The sequence below is a fragment of the Nicotiana tabacum genome, chromosome 24, assembly GCF_000715075.1.
Source record: "Nicotiana tabacum cultivar K326 chromosome 24, ASM71507v2, whole genome shotgun sequence".
Classification (NCBI taxonomy): Eukaryota; Viridiplantae; Streptophyta; class Magnoliopsida; order Solanales; family Solanaceae; genus Nicotiana; species Nicotiana tabacum.
This window is the reverse complement of record NC_134103.1, coordinates 111,536,700-111,555,871: the sequence shown is the minus strand read 5'-3', so window position 1 is coordinate 111,555,871 and position 19,172 is coordinate 111,536,700. Positions and strand designations below refer to the sequence as shown.

Genomic DNA, 19,172 nt, shown 5'->3' with positions numbered 1-19,172 from the left:
AATCAATTCGGAATGACTTCAAATTTTGCACACAAGTCATAATTGACTTAATGGAGCTATTCCCATTTCCGGAATCGAAATCCGACCTCGTTATCAAAAATTCACCCTTCGGTCGGACTTTTCCAAAATCTTATATTTTCCAACTTTCGCAAAAATGTGTCGAATTGTCCTACAGACTTCCAAATTCAAATCCGAACATACGCCCAAGTCCGAAATCATCATACGAAACTATTTTCATCCTCAAAATTCTATTCCGGAGTCGTTTGCTCAAAAGTCAACTCTCCGGTCAAACTTCCCAAAAATTCAACTTTCGGCATTTCAAGCTTAATTCCACTACGGACCTCCAAATAATTTTCCGGACACGCTCCTAAGTCCAAAATCACCATACGGAGCTATTGACATCATCAAAATTTCATTCCGGAGTCGTTTGCTCAAAAGTCAACTCTCCGGTCAACTCTTTCCATTTAAGCTTCAAATTAAGGATTGTTCTTTTAATTTAATTCTGAATCTTCAGTAAATCAAACTTGACCACACTCGCGGGTCATAATACATATTGCGAAGCTGCTCGAGACCTTAAGTCACTGAACGGGGCGTAAATTCTTAAAACGACAAATCGGGTCGTTACAAAGGTAGAGCAATCAAAGCATTAGGAAGAAACATACACAAAAAAATATTGTCCACAAAGAAGTGTTGGTTAAGATACCATCACATTAAATACTTTTAAACTATAATACATAATTATCTAACTAACATGACAAAATTGATCATTTGTGTAAGTTTTGATGATGTCCTTTTATTTTAAATTCATGTATTATGCTAATGTAATAATATTTTCGGCATTTAAATGATTGTTGTATTATTATACATAAAATTTCTCTAATTAATTAAATTTTATTGTTCCTTCATATAAATAAACGTTTAAATCATCACGTGTCATTATTAACGTGCAACACACGATAGATACTAGTAGTACCCAAAAGGGGAAAATAATTTTGTTACAAAAAGAATTAGGATAAGGCATTCATGAACTCAAGCCACTTCAAATTCGGCAGCTTAACCTAATTGTTCCATCACGCAAATATTTGATAAAAGTATACAAGTTCATCCCTATAATACATAGCCTTGTAGATTGAAAAACCAGCTTATCTGTCTTCACAGATTAAAAAAAAAGGTTTAAATGTGAAGGACAATTGCAGGGTACATTTTTGACATGGCATACCCTGGAAAAGATCAATTATTGAGGGGATTATCTGTTATCTTTGCAACGAGAAGAAGATTAAATGAGAAATCCAACATTTTGTAATTACTTTGAAGCAGGCACAAATACAATGTTCAAGGACAACCATCTACCATATAACTTAGACAATTACTCGAGCTAGACGAACTCCTAACAGATGAAAATTTCTAAATCATCTTGGAGTTTATCTAATCCATCATCTGGAAAGAGATCCAATGCAAGTCTACGAATTCTTACATCAATCGAAAGGAGAAATAGGAGCAATATCGGTACCAATGCAAGGGGGGCGTCTTGGGGTAAGGTAACACAAAGAAATTACTTAGTTGCATAGACTTAAATACACGCTACTCGTAATCAGTCAGGGATCACTAGATCCAGACATGTTAATTGACAGCACGGAGAATTACTTAGGAGAAGCATGTTTAAGGTTTAGCGAAACACAAGCAGCAAAAAACTCAAACTGACCTCACGACCAATACGATGAATTCAAATCAACGCATCAAAAAAATACATGTTTTACTGTACTGAAAGCCGTCCATTGAGCTAATGGGACAGCTTAAAATAAAGAATTAAGAGGATTGCAAGGACCAACACAGCAACGATCGAACCAATGATCCATTTATTCCTGCTCATCCTCCTTGACATGGTTGTCAGTATCTTCTTGCTCCTACTAATGTTATCATCTACCCCATGAAGCTGTGAAACAAAGAAACTTGTTTGATCATCACATTTGCATATTTAGATACTCTAAGCTCGACCTTACTTTAACATTTACCTTCTTCACATGAAAACAGTAACTAAATTTTAGTTCACATCATATAGAATCTTTAGAAAAACAGCATATTAAAATTGGAGGATCTCTTTTTCTGTGTATGTCTTTTTCTTCTTAGTTCTTCATTCTAGCAGAGGCGACTAAAAGATAAAAGACATACTGTGTCATGTGCATGCAGGAGAGACTGACGTTGCCCATGCAAATCTTGAAGAATTGAGACCCCAAGCTCCTCCGTTTCGAGCATCATTTTTCGACCTTGCCTGATCCTGTCACTTGACTGGTTTAGTCTCTCTGTTGACATCATCAACCTTTGTCTTTGATCAGCAGAGACCTATATCGCAATGCATCAACATTTGATTGAGCAATTGCTTAATCTCTGATGAAAGCAATTTTATCACTAGAAGTAGAATATTACTCTCTCTGTGTCCCAATTTATGTCATACTTTCCTTTTTAGTTTCTCCCAAAAAGAATGTCAGACTTCCTCGCTTAGAAATAATTTAATTTTAAACTTCTCATTTTACCCTTAATGAAATGATTTTTAGTCACAGAAATGTCTATGGCTTATTTAAACCACAAGTTTGAAAAATCTTTATTTTTTTATTTTTTTCTGAACTCCATACACAGTCAAACACCATCATATAAATTTTTTATAAGAATTTTTTTTTTTATTAAGAAACACAGTCATATAAATTAAAACGGAGTAAGTAGCAAAGGGAGATAACACCATGGCCCAAAGAGCAATTCGAAGGAAAAGAAAGTCATAGATAGCTCAACAAGGCTTGTGGATCATAATAAAGAAGAGAAATAATCTTTTACAGTCAAATATGAACTGACCCAAAACAAAGATATTCTGAAATACAAGAAACAACTTCTTGGAAGAAAAAAAAAGGCCTAAGAGATGGGCTAATTATAGGAAACTATTAAACCTACTTTTTTTTTCTCTACTCAAATGACAGAAAAGACAACCTAAAAATGATATAGGATGGAGAACCCCAAGGTATCATAGTTGTACGACTGGAGACTGAAAAGTAGCAGCTTTTGTTTTTTCAATCAGTAAACAAGAGGAAAAAAGTAGCAGCATTTTTAAGGAGGAATCAAAGTAAGAGTGAATCTGCTTACGCAATCCTCTCAAGGGTTAAAATCAACTTATCGTTCCTTGGTAAAAAAATGAAAAGTGTTCAGAGAATGCTAGAAGAGAGCTGATTACCATCATGGCATCTGACATTCCAGATTCCAGCAACTCATCCCTTGCAGCTGGGTTAGCATTAGCTGATGTGATTCTTTTAACTTCAGTTTTCAAATTGTTCAGATCACTTTTGTATTCTCTTAACTTGGCAAGAAGTGTGGCCTTCACATTAGGTGGTAAGCTCCGAGCCTCTAGGTCCATTTTCCGAATCTGAAACGTGGATAAACAGAGTCAACAAACAGACAAGCAAAACATTTAGCTGACGGAACTTTTCTCTAAATTACCAATGCCTCAGCATCATCCAGACCAGCTTTTATTTCAGACACTTTTTGTTTCTTCTGTTCTGCGATCATGAAGAACAGACGACAGATAAGCAGTTAAGAGGAAACAACATTATGTAGTTGTTAAAATGCATTACACATGAATCAAGATTCAAGCAGCAAAAGATATCTGAAAAAAGTAACTTCTAAAATATGTTAGATGGTCCCACATTGATTGAAAAAATGGGATGTTGTCTTTCATATGGTCTTGGGAAATCCTCACCCCATGAGCTAACTTTTTGTGGCAAGATCCATTTTCCTAATATGGTATCAAAGACAGACCTATTCTTATTTTTGGTTTACCCTATGTTGAGCCCCGTGTTATCTTATCCATGCTACAATCACCCAGGCCAATGGGCAGGGGGTGTTAGATTGTCTCACATTGGTTGAGGAGACAATCCTTCCCCCATGAGTTAGCTTTTGAGCTTGAGTTAGACCAAAATCCATTTTCTTATTAAGAGAAGGGGTAATCTTGGATTAAGCAGCCTGGTAACTTAGCAGACAGCTAATGCATTGAAAAAATATCAAGGAAAATAAATCTAGAAAGCATGTATTTGTTTAGTTCATTTGACTCATAAATTCAGAACCATGGCATCTACAAGAATGTTCTCCCCAGCCTTATCCATTCGAGTTCTTGGATTTTGACTTCCTTCTCAAACTTTCTTTTGAACTGTTATAACCTATGAGTTACTTCCATACAAAAACCTTAACCAATGATGCATAGAAGAACAAGTAAAATAAATCAGAAGTATAACAACGTGGTGATCATCACAAAGAAAGTGCCAGTATATACTCCAAAGTTATCTGGCTAATAGTTAATCTGATTAATGCCGTAACTTGAAGATCTCTGACCTAATTCTAACAAAGTTATATAAAATAGCTTTTCAAGAAATAAGTAAAAAAAAAAAAACTTAGAATAAAAAAAAAGAATTATGTGTATAAAAGCTTAAGGTCATACATATAATATCTCCTTATTGTGCTGGCTATCTCCTTTCAGACTATCTTGTTTCCTATTCTATGTGATAGAGTCAAAGCATTTTGGACAGAATCCGAAATAAAGGTTACATTTTTTCCTTGTATAACAATTGAAGTGCACACAACTAATAATTTAAAATGCATGCATTTTGTAAAATTAAAATATATCAGAATTTGCTAAGAAATTCCATGAGAAGGTTAATCAAGTAGCAAATTCACTATACAACGCACCACCCACATTTTAGCTCAAGTTTTAGCCACCAATTGAACGTTTCATTATTAATTAAAAGTTGGTTGTACAAACACATCATGTATTCCAGCAAAGAGAGGGAAAAGCCACTCAATTGTTTTTTTTTTCCGATATTGAGGATAAATACAGTTGACCCCAACAAGCTCGGGCTGGCTTAGTGATTGTTGTTGTATTCTTTATGTATCAATCTCAAACTATGTGGGTTCGGCTATATGGGTCCTATGCGTCCATTCAACTCAATATTTTTCGATATTCTTTTTATGTCTCAATCCCAAATCAGTAGGTTTGAGTAACAGGGATCTACTGCATCCACTCTGCTCAAGATCTTTCCATATACCTTTTTATGCCAAGGATTGAAGACAATCAATCACAGATATTTGAGAAGAAAGGAGAAAGGGGCTATTATTGTTACTCACCTCCATCGAGGATACTAGCCGAGGTGCACTTCTTCGTTAAATTAGCTGAAAGCTCACAGTATTGTCGCTCATATCCTTCAAACACCTGACTCATCTTGTTCACAAATTACCTTCACATAATAAAAATAGCGGTAAATTCAACAAATTAAGCAACTTTTCTCCACAATAGATTCGAAATAAACCTAACCGAATACAATTTGTTTAATTGTTACTCAATCTGTTCACAAATAACCTAAGATTCACAAAAAGGACACATTAAATTCAATGAATTATGCACCTACTCGATTCACCTACTCATAAGATTGTTAACTTTTTACTCATTCTGTCCACAAATCACCTTAATATAGCCCAAAAAAACCGTAAATTCAACAAATTAAGCACCTTTTCTCCAAATAGTATAATCCTAATCGAATATAAATTCACAAATTTTTACTATATCTGTTCACGAATTACCTTAGATTCACAGAAAGGATAATTTCTCCATATTCGATTCGAAATAAACCTAATCGGGTAAGAGTTGTTTGCTTTTTACACATTTTGTTCACAAATTTACCTTCATATCACAACAAATAAGTAATTTCAACATACTGAGTATATTTTCTCCAAATTAGGTTAGATATAGACCTAATCGACCAGCAATTACCAAATTATCACTTCATCCTAACAAGATTTTTGGATATTAAATCTGAAAATATACATGAGTGATATTATAGGAAACCGAGATAATTTTCTAAGCAACAAAATTGTGTACCTTGATCGCCGGCCGATCGGATATCGTTCGGAGATAGAGAAATGACTTTGCTTGGTCGGCTTGAAGGATCTAGAATGAGAAATGGTCTTTTGGTCTTTGGCGATTTGCAGAACCGAATTTTTGTTGCTACACCCACAGAGAGACCAGGTGGACCTCTTTTCACGGTCTAAAGACTCTATTGCCCCTTGTAGCTCTGTGCGCCTACGTGTACTGCATTCTTTTTCCTTTAAACATTAAGTTGAATATTCATTCAATTATTCATTGCACTAACACTAAATAGGCACCCCTTATTTATTTTTATTAAGATTAAGACGTTTGAATCTAAATACACATCTGAATATTAATATACGTGTTAAGATTAAAACGTTTCAATCTGAATACACATATGAATATTAGGATGTTGTATTGAGATCTAAGACCGTTTGAGTAAAACTTGTTTTTATTTAAAAATTAAAAAGTGTAAACTCAAATTAAATAGTACTAATTAATCTAATATTATATTAATAAATTATTTTAAAAAAACTTATATGGTGGTTGGTGGTAATGATGGTTAACAGTGATGGTTGTGGGTGCCGACTGGATAGTGGCTGGTGGTGGTGGTTGATAGTAGTGATTATGGGTAGTAGATGGTGGACGACAATAGTAGTTATCTGTGGTGGTTGATGGTGGTGGAACTGATAACAGTGATGTGCAATATATAGTGGTGGTTGGTGATTATTGCAAATGATGGCTAGTGGTAATGACAACTGATATTTGTGCTTGGCCGTGGTGGTAGTTGGTGGTTATGGGGAGGATGATGGTAATGAATGATGGGTAGTGGGTAATGTGTGGTGTTAGTCTATTATGTTGGGGACAATGAAGTGGTGATGGTAATTAGTGGTGAAAGTATAGGAGTAATAGTGAAATATTACTTTTACATAAATTCTTGAATGTATAATATCTTAATGATATTAAAACTCTGTTATAGATTTTAATCATTAAGATCTATTCATACCCATTAAGTGGTTGTAAAATTGAAGAGAAAAAATAGACTTAATGGTTAAGATCTGAATGATTAAAATTCAGATCGATAAAACAAGACTCAAATTAAATTAAGATTCATACCTCCATTAAATGCAACTAAATGAAGTCTTAGAAGATGCTTTATACTAAAATTTAAACATTTATAAAAAACAATTATATGTATACTAAGATTATAAAAGGAAAACACTTTATTAAAAAAATATATACTAGTAATAGCTTTGTTCCTAAACGGAGATATATTCTATTTTAGGCAGAATACCCTTTTTCATTTAGGCAGGACCTTGAGATTCCCTTAAACTTGACATGTTTTATTTAGTGTACACCTAAATTATATTTGGTCATATAACTCCTCTGAACTTGGCAATTTCATAACGGTGCATCGTTTTATTTTATGTGACATTGTTGATGTAGGTTAAGAAAGAAAAAGATAATTTTCAAATTTGTAATCTAAGACAAATCATAAATATTAAATTATTTTAAAATATAAAAATTTATTATTTTTCGGGACAAATTTAAAAAGGGTGCATCACATAAATTGAGATAAGAAGTATGTAAAAAAGGATTAAAAATATTTGGGATTGCGGCTTAAGATTGCTTAAGGTTTAAAGCATCATTTATTTTCTTAAAGATTAAGACATCTGAATCTGAATGCACATTTGAATGTTACAATATGCATTAAGATTAAAATATTTGAATTTAAATACACATCTGAATATTAAGATGTGTATTAATATCTTAATATTAAATGATTAAGACTATTTATTTTTTTAACATCTGAATGTATAAAATTTATCTTTATTTAAAAATTAATGAATAAAAAATTAAATTAGATACAAATTTATTTAATTTTTTATTGACAAAATATTTTAAAAATAATAATATGGTAGTTGGTGGTGGTGATGGCTAATGGTAATGCTTGTAGATGCCAACTGGAGACGGTGATTCATGGTGGTTTTGGGTAGCTAGTGGTGATTGATATGTTAGTTGTAGTTGAGGAGGATAATGGTGGTTGATAGTAGTTTATAATGATGGGCAGTGGCAGCTATGGTTGATGATGGTGGTAGAGGTGGTACTTGAAGTGGGTGGATGGTTGATTGTGGTTGAGGATAATTGTAGTGGTGTTAACTGATAATGGTGGGGTGATGGACGGCAATAGTTGATAATGGCGGCGGCGGCGTCTATGTTTGAGGATGGTGGCGGTCGGTGACAATAGTTAAGTATGGTGGCGGTCGATTATGGTGGTTGACTATGATGAGGTGGGTGGTACATGTAGTAGGTAATAATAAAGAGCAGTGGCGGCAGATAGTAGTGAATGTGGATGATAAATAAAATTAAGTCTTTGTTATAAAATTTTAATCATTCAAACGTATTCCGAAGAAGGTTCGCACCCCAAGGGGTGTGATAAAGAGAGCTTACCCTAATGCAAGCATTAATGACTGCTTCCATGGCTCGAACACATGACCTATAGGTCATTCGAAAATAACTTTACCGTTGCTCCAAGGTTTCCCTTCAAAACTCGTTAAGTAGTTGTAAAATAAGAAAAAATAAACATACTTAATGATTAAGATTTGAATAATTAAGATTGAGACTTAAAAATTAAACGCACTTAATATCTGAAATCTGATGATTAAGATTTAGACCTCTATTAAATGCAAACAAATGAGGAGACTTTATCATATTAGAGAAAAATGCCTTGCAAAACTAACGGTAAGGGTTTACGCGCGACCTCTCTATCGTGTATCTGCATCAAAGAATAGGGTAAAATGCAATGCGGTGATTAAAAATCACGCATATCATAATTTCCCAAAAACCTGATTAGTACACATGAATGACCTAACAAATAAGATGTTATATCATTCAAGATGAGGGACATAATGACTCAAACTAAAAGACTACAACCGCAATAACACAGTTGAATCTCAGAAGTGAGATATGGGGAGGGTAGTGTGTACGTAGACTTTACCCTTACCCTGGAAGGGTAAAGAGATTATTTTCAATAGATCCTCGGCTCAAGATAGAGAAAAGAAATAGTGAAAACAAGTAATATCAATAAATAGGCCGGAAAGATAGTAACAACAATCTCGAAGTCAGAAATAGATGAAAAGAAGTGGTAGCAACCACATGCAGTAATAACAATAGGTACTAAGAGGCCGAAGCGGAGAAAATAGGAAAATAACATGAAATACTAGCAATCTAAGATAAAAATTATCATACTAACCCTAATACCCTCGGTCCGTAACAGAAATACGCTCGACTACCTTCTAACCTTCTACCCAGTCCTTGTCCTTCTCTCCCTCCTATCAAAGGTCATGTCCTCGGTAAGCTGCAACAGTGCCATGTCTTGCTTGACCACCTCTCCCCGATATTTCTTAGGCCTCCCTCTACTTTTTCTCATACCTACCAAAGCCAACTTATAGGGTTGAGTATTTCAGGGTCATAGGCTAGCTAACAATCTTGTTGCGTTCTTGGGTTAAAATGACTAATTGATTTATCTGGATTGTTGATTGACATGGTTGATATTACTCATAAGAATCTGTCGAGTTCTTACTCGCCTATTCAAGCTAACTTAATGCCTATATGTCTATGGAATTAAGACTAACAAGAATGCATTTATACTTCTTGTATTTCAACCAACCAAGGCAATTATGTATATTTCTATCCTAATTGCGAATCTGTTCCCCAATACCCAGGTTCAAGAATTTACTCTATTTAATTCTATATGCAATCTAGAATTTTCACTTTCGAGTTCAACTCTAGATTCTTAGATAGTATTTCACTGTTAACTACTCAACAAAATAATTAAAAACAGAATTAAATAAATAACCCAATATGATAAAATCAAATTCGTCAATTTAAACTCCAAACATCAATATTCATGTAGCACCCATGACCCCAGAACAATAGGGTTCTTAGCCACTCATATTCATACAGTCATCAAAAATAATATTTTCAAACATAAAATCAATGAATACTAGAAGAAGAATGGAAGAATTGATCAAATGCGTGCTCCCGAGTATTTCATACTTTTGTTTCTCTCTCAAAGTCACGTCATCATGCTCAAAATAGGTTTAGGTTGTCTTTTATATGAGTTGTGGGCGTCTTGGGGTCGAAATAACCTAGTCCCAGTCGAAATAGGACACGCTCACGTCTTGAGAGTCTAGGGCAGCTTGGGGCGCTGGCCCTGGCGCTCAACTTCTTAACATTCTATTTTGTGCGCCACAAGTAGCGCCCCCGCTGCCTGTGGCGCTCAAATGGCCACTTTTGCATTTCCTTCCCATTTTCGCTCCAATTCGCGCACTTTTGTCCTAAAACGCATCCGAATGATTCCTACACATAGAAATATCACAAATTAGAATAAATCATTATATTATACATCCGAAATCTACGAGACATGAGCATAATGCGAGGCAATATACATCAAAATATGCATACACTAAGCCGAATATCAACACCCCACACTTAGACTCTTGCTCGTCCTCGAGCAATGGAACTATATTAACACCCCAAAATGTACCACTCACCATGAAAGAGCAATTCACATTGAACTCAATCACACACTCTACCTTTTGACTATGGTTGATACCGGCAATTAAGCATGAATACACGAATTTCGCATTCTTCTCATTTTTTTTAAAACTAGGCCAAGTATACACAATGCTATTCAATCAACTCAAGCAACCTCTACACAACCACCCTACCTCAAGAGACGACTCGTTACCACTAAGCATCCTCAATTCACGCACTCACCCAGCAAAAGAAGTGTACAATATCACCAATCCGTCATGAGACCAAGTGCCCTCACCACAAGCAAAAGAGTGAATATAAAAGTAGCCCGTATGTTCAAATATGCGATTGAACATAAATTGAGGACATCATACAATTGAACAGAATTTACTCACTCTCACAAAGATTTCATGTGCATCTCGTGGTCATACCATAAGCTTGCCCATAGTGTACATCTTTACTAATCTAAGCTAGCCAATTCTAGGATCAATTAGGACTTTAAAGTTGTAATGTAGGCTAAGGGACGGGTAGGATACATTTAGGAATAGTGACTAACCCTCCTAAACACTTTAATACACTACACTCAAACATCGAGCACATCTTCTTTTCAACCAATTCACTTGTCATATACCATATATAACATAACCCTATTTTCAATTAAGCACCTATATATTCCCACTAGCACGAATTCGAAGGATTAGGAAGTGTATATTTTTCTACATTATTTGAAATACTATTTTTTCTTTGCTATTTTTTTCTTTCTTCCATTTTTTTTCTTTTCTCCACACACTCCATACATTAAGGCTCATTGGCTAGTGACATTTTTTTACAATCTTAGTGCACCTTAAGGGCCCTTCCATGGTTCCACTCGAAAGCCACTCCCTAATCTCTCACATTACTTCTTTTAGCGACTAAGTGTCTTAAGAGGTAAATGTTCAACAAGCTCAAATTAAAAATAAAATAGGGATACGACTTGTAGTGTGGGTGCCAAAGAAAAGGTCTATAGGCTCAAAGGGGCTAGCAACAGAAATTTTTTATTTGTGAGTGACAAGCACCTCTATGGTCAAGCAAGAAACACCTACGTCATCTTCTAGACTAGCACAGCTAAATGATTTTGCTTCGATTAACACACGGGGCAAGTTGTATACTACACAAGATAGCACAAAATATCACTAATCCTTACACACACATTGCACTTGACTCAATCAAGACGGTTCTGTTCGACTCCCAAGTCAAGCAAGCACATCGAGTTGAGAATTTTTAAGCAATAATGCACTAGGTGGAATACAAGTCAAACAACTGAGAATAAGTATCAAAGAGTAGGCTACTTACTTTACTCGGGCATTAAAATTTAGATCAAATATTCAGGAAGACAGAGAGCATGTCATAGCTTAATGTGCCAAGACCAAACATGTCAACAGGTATCTCAGAGCACTTCAGTTTTCTCCCTATCCTACTCCCAAAAAAATAAAATAATAAAACAAAACCCGGTTCGAGCTACACCCTTGAAAAAGAACCGGCGTCCAAATAAAAATCAAGGGATACTACCTAACTATCCTAAAAAGAACGAAAGAAAATATTTTTGATATTTTTAATCGGACTTTAATCCCTCAAGAAAATTGTCCAACCAATCCATCATCAAGAAAGTCCGAGCTTTTTCTGATTTTTATTTTATTTATTTTACATTACTAGCTAATTAGACTACGTGAGTTCTAAACTAAGCTAACAAATAAAAAAAACAATAACAATAAAAATCTTATACAATTATAAGTCAGGAAGTATTCCCCCACCCTACACTTAAACAGTGCATAGTCCCCGATGCATAACAAATTCAAAACAAAGTAAGGTGGAAAGAAAGAACTCCCTGCTAATCGGAGTCCGCCTTCTTAGAATGCCCACCAGCTTCGGCTATGGGCTCATCATCATCATCCGCTTCTAGGGGCACCAAAGCCATGGGCCCCGTGACTTCATCACCCATCTCATCCTCATCATCATATCCTTTGTATGTGTTCTCGTCCTCAGATGGGTGAATAGGACTGCCCAGTGCAATGCCCAACATCTCCTTAGAAGAACTGGAGAGATCATTGCGGAACTGCATGCGCTCCTCATCCGAGACCCCTAGCCTGCACATTATCACATTTAGGGAACTATAAAGATACTTGTTGAAGTTTTCATCCCTCTCATTCCTCGCAAGCTGGCTTAGCTTTGATGTGGACTCCAGCAAGGATGTAATGTCTAGCAATTCCTTTGGTGCCTTTACTACCTCATCATTACCAGGGTACTCCGGTCCCCACAGGATAGCATGTACTGCGTCAAGAGGTTACCAAAGAAGAACCTTTTGATCCTTTTCCCAAAGCGGGTGCGAGCTATCTCCCTTAGCATGATCTCACCCACATTTATTGTTCGCCCAGTCATTAGAAAGAAAATCACACACACACGAGCTCGAGTGCATTCACTGTTATGCTCGATGGGCATCAATCTAGCCTGCACGAAGTTTTGCCATACCTTAGCCGTCTTGTTGAAGTTAAAACAGAGCATCTCAAGGTGGGAATCTCCCTTAGTCCATTTCCACTTGGCATTAGAATCAACGCCACAAAGAGTGTGACGTATTGTCCGGTAGCGTGGGTTTTTGACGAACTTTTGGAGCCTCCGTGGATTCGGGTTATCAACTCCCAAAAATGCACACAAAAATCTCCTGTCCAGTAGTATATCCTTCCCTCGGACACATGATTGGAATAAGTCTGCATTCCAATCGGCGTATAGCTCGCGCACCATGCTCAAATTCGCAGGGCCCAGGCATTCTATGATTTTCTCTATCTTTATTTCTACCAACCGGGCAAGCACATCCGGGAAATTTCTTTCTAGAGCTTTCACATTGATCCCCATTTGGGAGACGTACTGCCCATATGGCACGAAGTCCCTATGCCATGTGATAACAGCATCACTGACTAATTTCAAACGAGGCCTTAGTTTCAAAGGTGCCTGTTGTGATCCTTCGGCAACTTGTTTCCCTCTAGCCTGCCTAGAAGATCCCTCACCTTGCTTGCGTTTTTTGAGAGAGGCAGTAGTGGAGGACTTTCCTACCCCTTTGCCTTTTGCGGCACTGTCACGAGCCATAGCAACCTACACACGATAAAAACAAATGTGAGAATGGATCAAGAAATTCGCCCAAGGTCATTGTGAGAAGCCAAGATGACCCCACACTTAAAACCGAAGGCTATGTATAATCTACTCACAATAGTGGTTCAAAGTGCATGAATATTTCATCACGAGGAGATAGGTACTAAAAACTTCCCCATGCCACAATTCAAGTAGTCAAAATGGCCATAACTTAACCGTAGTGCAAGCAAGCAATGCTAAAATTCACATTACTACACTAATATAGTGCACTAACTACAACTTAAATAGTTAACAACCAGATACACTACCCCCCAAACACCCCACCTTCGCCCAACATCATATACAACTATACTCGGCTACTTAGAATTAACAGGTGTTCAATTCACTCTTTTAGGCATTTTAGCAAACACCTTGTGGGCATCAATTTTGCTTCTCTTATTTAACAATGGTGGAGCAAAGTGGCCCCCGAATTTAAATGAAGTAGAGGAAATTATAGTTTACTACTTAAAATATATCTTCACAACCAATATTTGCAACCAAATTCGTGCATATTAGGACCACCATAACAACAAGATATGTCAAAGAGACCTATGGGATTTTGGGGGTCGTTTTAGAAGGAGGGCTAGAAATACATTACGAAATTACAAATTACAAGAACAAAGTTAACAAGAAGGTCATATATTTGAGTCTTGAGATGAAAGTGAGCACAAAAAATTGAGAACTTGAGAGGGGAAGAGAAGAAGCAGCAGGGAGGGCTGGGAGTTATGGTGAGAGAGAGCGAATGATGTTTTGGGTTAGAGTTATTCTCATTTAATTGGGGGAAGGGTTTGGGTATTTGGGTATGGGTAAGTGTGTGTATGTGTGTGTATGGATAGTTGGGTCGGGTTGTATGGATTAGGAGTATTTTTAACAAAAATGAAAATAAAAAAAATAAAAAACTTACTTGTTGACCCCCCAGCCCAGCGCCCCACACTAGGCTTGGCACTGGGATTTTTGATGTTTCTGTAAACTGCGCCTCATGCAGCATGGGGCACTGGCCTAGGCGCTCGTTCGCCAATTTTTTTATTTATATAAACAACCCTTGACCCGAGCATTCAATACATACATTATACACACCCCACACCATTCCCACCTATGATTTCTATAACTTCAAAGAAAACAACAAAAAAAACTAGTCTACCCTGACTAAAAGAAAACAAAAAGCTAAGCTACGAAAGCATTAAAAATTGGGTTGCCTCCCAACAAGCGCCTGATTTAACGTCGCGGCACGACTCAACACGTTTTCAAGCATTGGACAAGTCCAGTGAGGTCTTGTGATGTGTAATGTCGCCACCCCAATAATGTTTTACTCTCTGCCCATTTACCAAGAAGATACTACTTGAGCTCGTTTCACGCAATTCCATCGCTCCATAAGGCCTCACACTTACCACAACGAAAGGACTTGCCCATCGAGACTTATGTTTTTCGGGGAAAAGCTTCAACCTCGAATTAAACAAGAGAACTTCTTGACCTAGCTCAATCTCGCGATGTTGGATGTGCTTGTCATGCCACCTATTGGTCTTTTCTTTGTACATTTGGCATTTTCGTACGCGTGCAATTGAAACTCATCAAGCTCGTTGAGTTGTAACAACCTCTTCTTGCCGGCTAAGTCCATATCCATATTTATCTTTTTAATCGCCCAATAGGCTTTGTGTTCAAGCTCGGCGAGTAAGTGGCACGCCTTCCCATAAACCAACTTATATGGAGAAGTACCTATGGGGGTCTTGTATGCAGTTCGATATGCCCATAATGCGTCGTCCAGCTTTTCGGCCCAGTCCTTCCTATTTCCACTTACCGTTTTCTCCAGAATCTGCTTCACCTCTCTGTTTGACACTTTCACTTGACCTCATTTGTGGGTGATAGGCGGTGGCAACCTTGTGCTTAACTCCATACTTTGCTAGAACATTATTCAATAATTTGTTACAGAAGTGAGTTCCTCTATCACTTATCATCACCCTTGGAGTCCCAAAACGTGTGTAGATGTGCTTCTTTACAAAGTTTACCACTACCTTTGCGTCATTAGTAGGAAGAGCAATGGCCTCCACATTCTTAGACACATAGTAGACCTATACCAAGATGTACCTATGACCATTAGAGTATGGGAAAGGTCCCATGAAATCAATCCCCCAAATATCAAAGAGCTCTACTGCTAGAATATTTTGCAAAGGCATCTCGTGATTCTTCGTGATTGTTCCGATTCTTTGGCATATGTCACACTTTTTCACAAAGGCGTATGCATCCTTAAACAATTTTGGCCAATTGAAACCCGATTGCAGCCCTTTTTGGGCGGTTTTATCCCCACCGTGATGACCTCCATATGGAGAAGCATGACAGTCATGCAATATTGCATTCACCTCCTCACCAGGGACACACATTCGTACCAACTGATATGCGCACTACTTATATAGGAATAACTCATCCCATATGTAGAGCCTCACATCATGTATAAACCTTCTTCTTTTATCGGGTGTCAATTCTGGTGGTGCCACCCCACTTGCAATAAAATTCACATAGTCTGCATACCACGGGGCTTCACTTGAGGTGATTGCCAATAAATGATCATCCGCAAATGTCTCCTTAATTGAACCTTCCTCAGCCACATAGTTTAGATTTTCTAATCTGGACAAGTGATCAGCCACTTGATTCTCTGTTCCTTTTCGATCTCGGATCTCCAAGTCGAATTCTTGCAAGAGGAGAACCCATCGAATTAATCTCGGCTTGGCGTCTCTATTTTCAAACAAGTACCTTATAGCTGAGTGATCTGTGTAGACGATGACTTTGGTTCCCACTAGATAGGATCTGAACTTGTCAAACGCACACACTACTGCAAGCAACTCTTTTTTAGTAACAATGCAGTTCATCTGGGCTGGATTCAGAGTTTTGCTCGCGTAATAAATGGAGTGAAAGATTTTCTCCATCCTCTGCCCCAGATCAGCCCCGATTGTTATGTCACTCGCATCACATATCAACTAAAATGGCTACGCCCAATTCGAGGCAATGATAATTGGCACAGTCACCAATTCTCCCTTCAGCTCCTCAAATACTTTCAGACAGGCATCATCAAACTTGAAGGGGATATCTTTCTCAAGAAACCTACACAGAGGAGAAGAAATTTTTTAAAAAATCTTTAATGAAACGACGATAAAAACCTGCATGGCCCAAGTAAGTGTGAATGCCCTTGACGGATGTTGGTGGGGGCAATTTTTCAATCGCCTCCATCTTTGCTTTGTCCACCTGCAAACCATTTTTGGACATCTTGTGCCCCAAGACTATACATTCTCGTACCATGAAATGATACTTTTTTCCAGTTTAACACCAAGTTTGTCTCTTCACGCCTAGCAAGCACTTTATCAAGGTTCATTAAACAATTATCAAAAGAATACCCAAATACAAAAAAGTTATCCATGAACACTTCTACAAATATTTCAACCATGTTAGTAAAAATATCCATCATACACTTTTGCAAAGTCACAGATGCATTAAGAGACCAAAGGGCATTCTCTTAAACACATACGTGCCATAGGGACACATAAATGTACTTTTTCTCTTGGTCCTCTAGGGCTATAGCAATCTGATTATACCCCGAATATCCATCTAGAAAACATTAGCATTCTTGTCTGGCTGATCTATCAAGCATTTGATCAATAAAGGGATAAAGGGGAGGGGAAAGTGATCCTTTCGGGTGGCATTGTTTAATTTTCTATAATCTATGCAAATTCTCCACCCAATCACAGTTCTTGTAGGAATCAGGTCATTATTTTTATTAACCACTACAGTCATTCCCCCCTTTTTAGGCACATATTGGACGTTGCTTATCCATTTGCTATCAGAGATTAGAAATACAATACATGCGTCAAGCCATTTAATCACTTCTTTTCTTACCACCTATTTCATGATTGGATTTAGGCGACGTTGTTGCTATACACTTGGCTTGTTCCCTTCCTTCATTAGGATTTTATGCATGCAGAAAGCTGGACTTATGCCTCTAATGTCAGACATCATCCACCCAATTGCTCGCTTGTCATCACATAGCACTCTCAACAGCTTTTCTTCTTGCAATTTAGACAAGTCAGAAGAAACAATAACAGGTAAAGTGTCATAACCACCCAAATAAGCATATTGAAGGTGAGGAGGCAAGGGTTTAAGTTCCAATTTTGGAGCTTCTTCAATCAATGACTTTGGAGGAGGCCCACTTGGCCTATTTAGGGGCTCAAAGGGGTTAAATCCCTGCATGTAAGCACAAGATGCATCTAGTATATGCATCATCTCCTCAACCTCGTCATCAATCTCTAAGATATCGAACAACATGAGTGCTTTATCTAGAGAAGCTTCTAGATATACACTCGTATCGATAAGTTGCTCATCCACCTGTACAACAGATATCATAAAGAGCTCCTCAATAATGGTAGGGAAGTTGGATCGCCTTGTAGACATTAAAAACTGCTTCCTCGTTGTCCACCCTCAAAATCATTTTTCCCTCTTTCACTTTAATAATCGCATCACCTGTAGCCAAGAGAGATCATCCCAAAATATGATTGGAACTTGTTCATCAGCCTCATAATCTAGGATAATGAAGTTTGCTAGGAAGATGAATTTCCCAATTTGCAGCAACACATCTTCAATCACTCATTCAGGGTAGGCTATGGATCTGTCCTCTAGTTGCAACATCACAGTGGTTGGTCTTGGAGCTCCCAGATCCAATTGCTTGGATAAGGACAATGGAATTAGATTTATGCTTGCCCCCAAATTACAAAGAGCACGACCCACATCAATATTACCAATCCGCACAGGGATGGTGAAGCTGCCAGGATCCTTAAGCTTTTGAGGAAGCTTGTTTTGGACCTTTGAAGTGCACTCCTCAGTAAGTGTGACTATTTCGAATTCAGTCAATCTCCTCTTATGAGCCACTATATTTTTGATGTACTTTACATACTTTGGAATTCTACACAATACATCCACCAATGGAATATTAAATTAAACCTGGATCAATATAGAGAGAAATTTTTTGAACATACGATCATCATTCTTCTTCTACAATCTTTGGGGGAAGGGTGGTGGAGGCCTTACAGCAGTCACTAGCTCTGAACTTGTGTCATCTTTCTTTGACTCATGTGTTGCTTTAGGAATCAACTCCCCCTCAGGTATAGGCTTGTCCTTTCTCTTCTTTGGCACTTCTTCTAATTCTCTCCCATTTCTGAGTGTAGCTAAATTTATTTGAAGGTTCTTTTCTATATCACTGGGAAGAGCACCTGCAGGTCTAGTATTTTGATTTGATGCTAACTATCCCATTTGTCTCTCAAGATTTTTGAAATTGGTCCTGAGTTGTTGATTATCAAGCAACAACTTCTTCAATAAGTCATTCGTGCTCTCCTCTACTTGCTAGGGTGGCTTCTGAGGTTGATTAAAATTTCCTTGGGGCCTATAATGATTCTAAGTCGGCTGATTTTCACCCCAGGAGAAGTTAGGATGATTCTTCCAATTTGGATTGTAAGTATTCTCATATTGTGCATGATGATTTATCGGACCTCTGCTCCGTTGCCCCACATAGTAAATAGATTTAGGATTCGTGGGGCATATG

At 37.3% G+C, this 19,172-nt stretch overlaps 1 protein-coding gene across 1 annotated transcript; it reads right to left on the bottom strand.

The window, feature by feature from the left end:
• Positions 1–1,539: 1,539 nt before the first annotated feature.
• Positions 1,540–6,053, bottom strand: LOC107818556 (vesicle transport v-SNARE 13-like). Its single transcript, XM_016644589.2, has 6 exons — positions 5,909–6,053; positions 5,158–5,267; positions 3,481–3,539; positions 3,218–3,406; positions 2,170–2,340; positions 1,540–1,933 (listed from the first exon to the last, which is right to left on the bottom strand). Exons 2-6 carry the CDS (start codon positions 5,249–5,251, stop codon positions 1,781–1,783), a joined length of 666 nt encoding a protein of 221 aa, XP_016500075.1. The 5' UTR covers positions 5,252–5,267; positions 5,909–6,053; the 3' UTR covers positions 1,540–1,780.
• Positions 6,054–19,172: the final 13,119 nt, after the last annotated feature.

Bases quoted from the DNA above. Each gene is read 5' to 3' on its own strand.
- LOC107818556 (XM_016644589.2), bottom strand. From the start codon at position 5,251: ATGAGTCAGGTGTTTGAAGGATATGAGCGACAATACTGTGAGCTTTCA. The intron at 3,540-5,157 runs GTGAGTAACAAT...TCATGATCGCAG, and splicing joins GGCTAGTATCCTCGATGGAG to AACAGAAGAAACAAAAAGTG. The intron at 3,407-3,480 runs GTAATTTAGAGA...TCCACGTTTCAG, and splicing joins TGGATGATGCTGAGGCATTG to ATTCGGAAAATGGACCTAGA.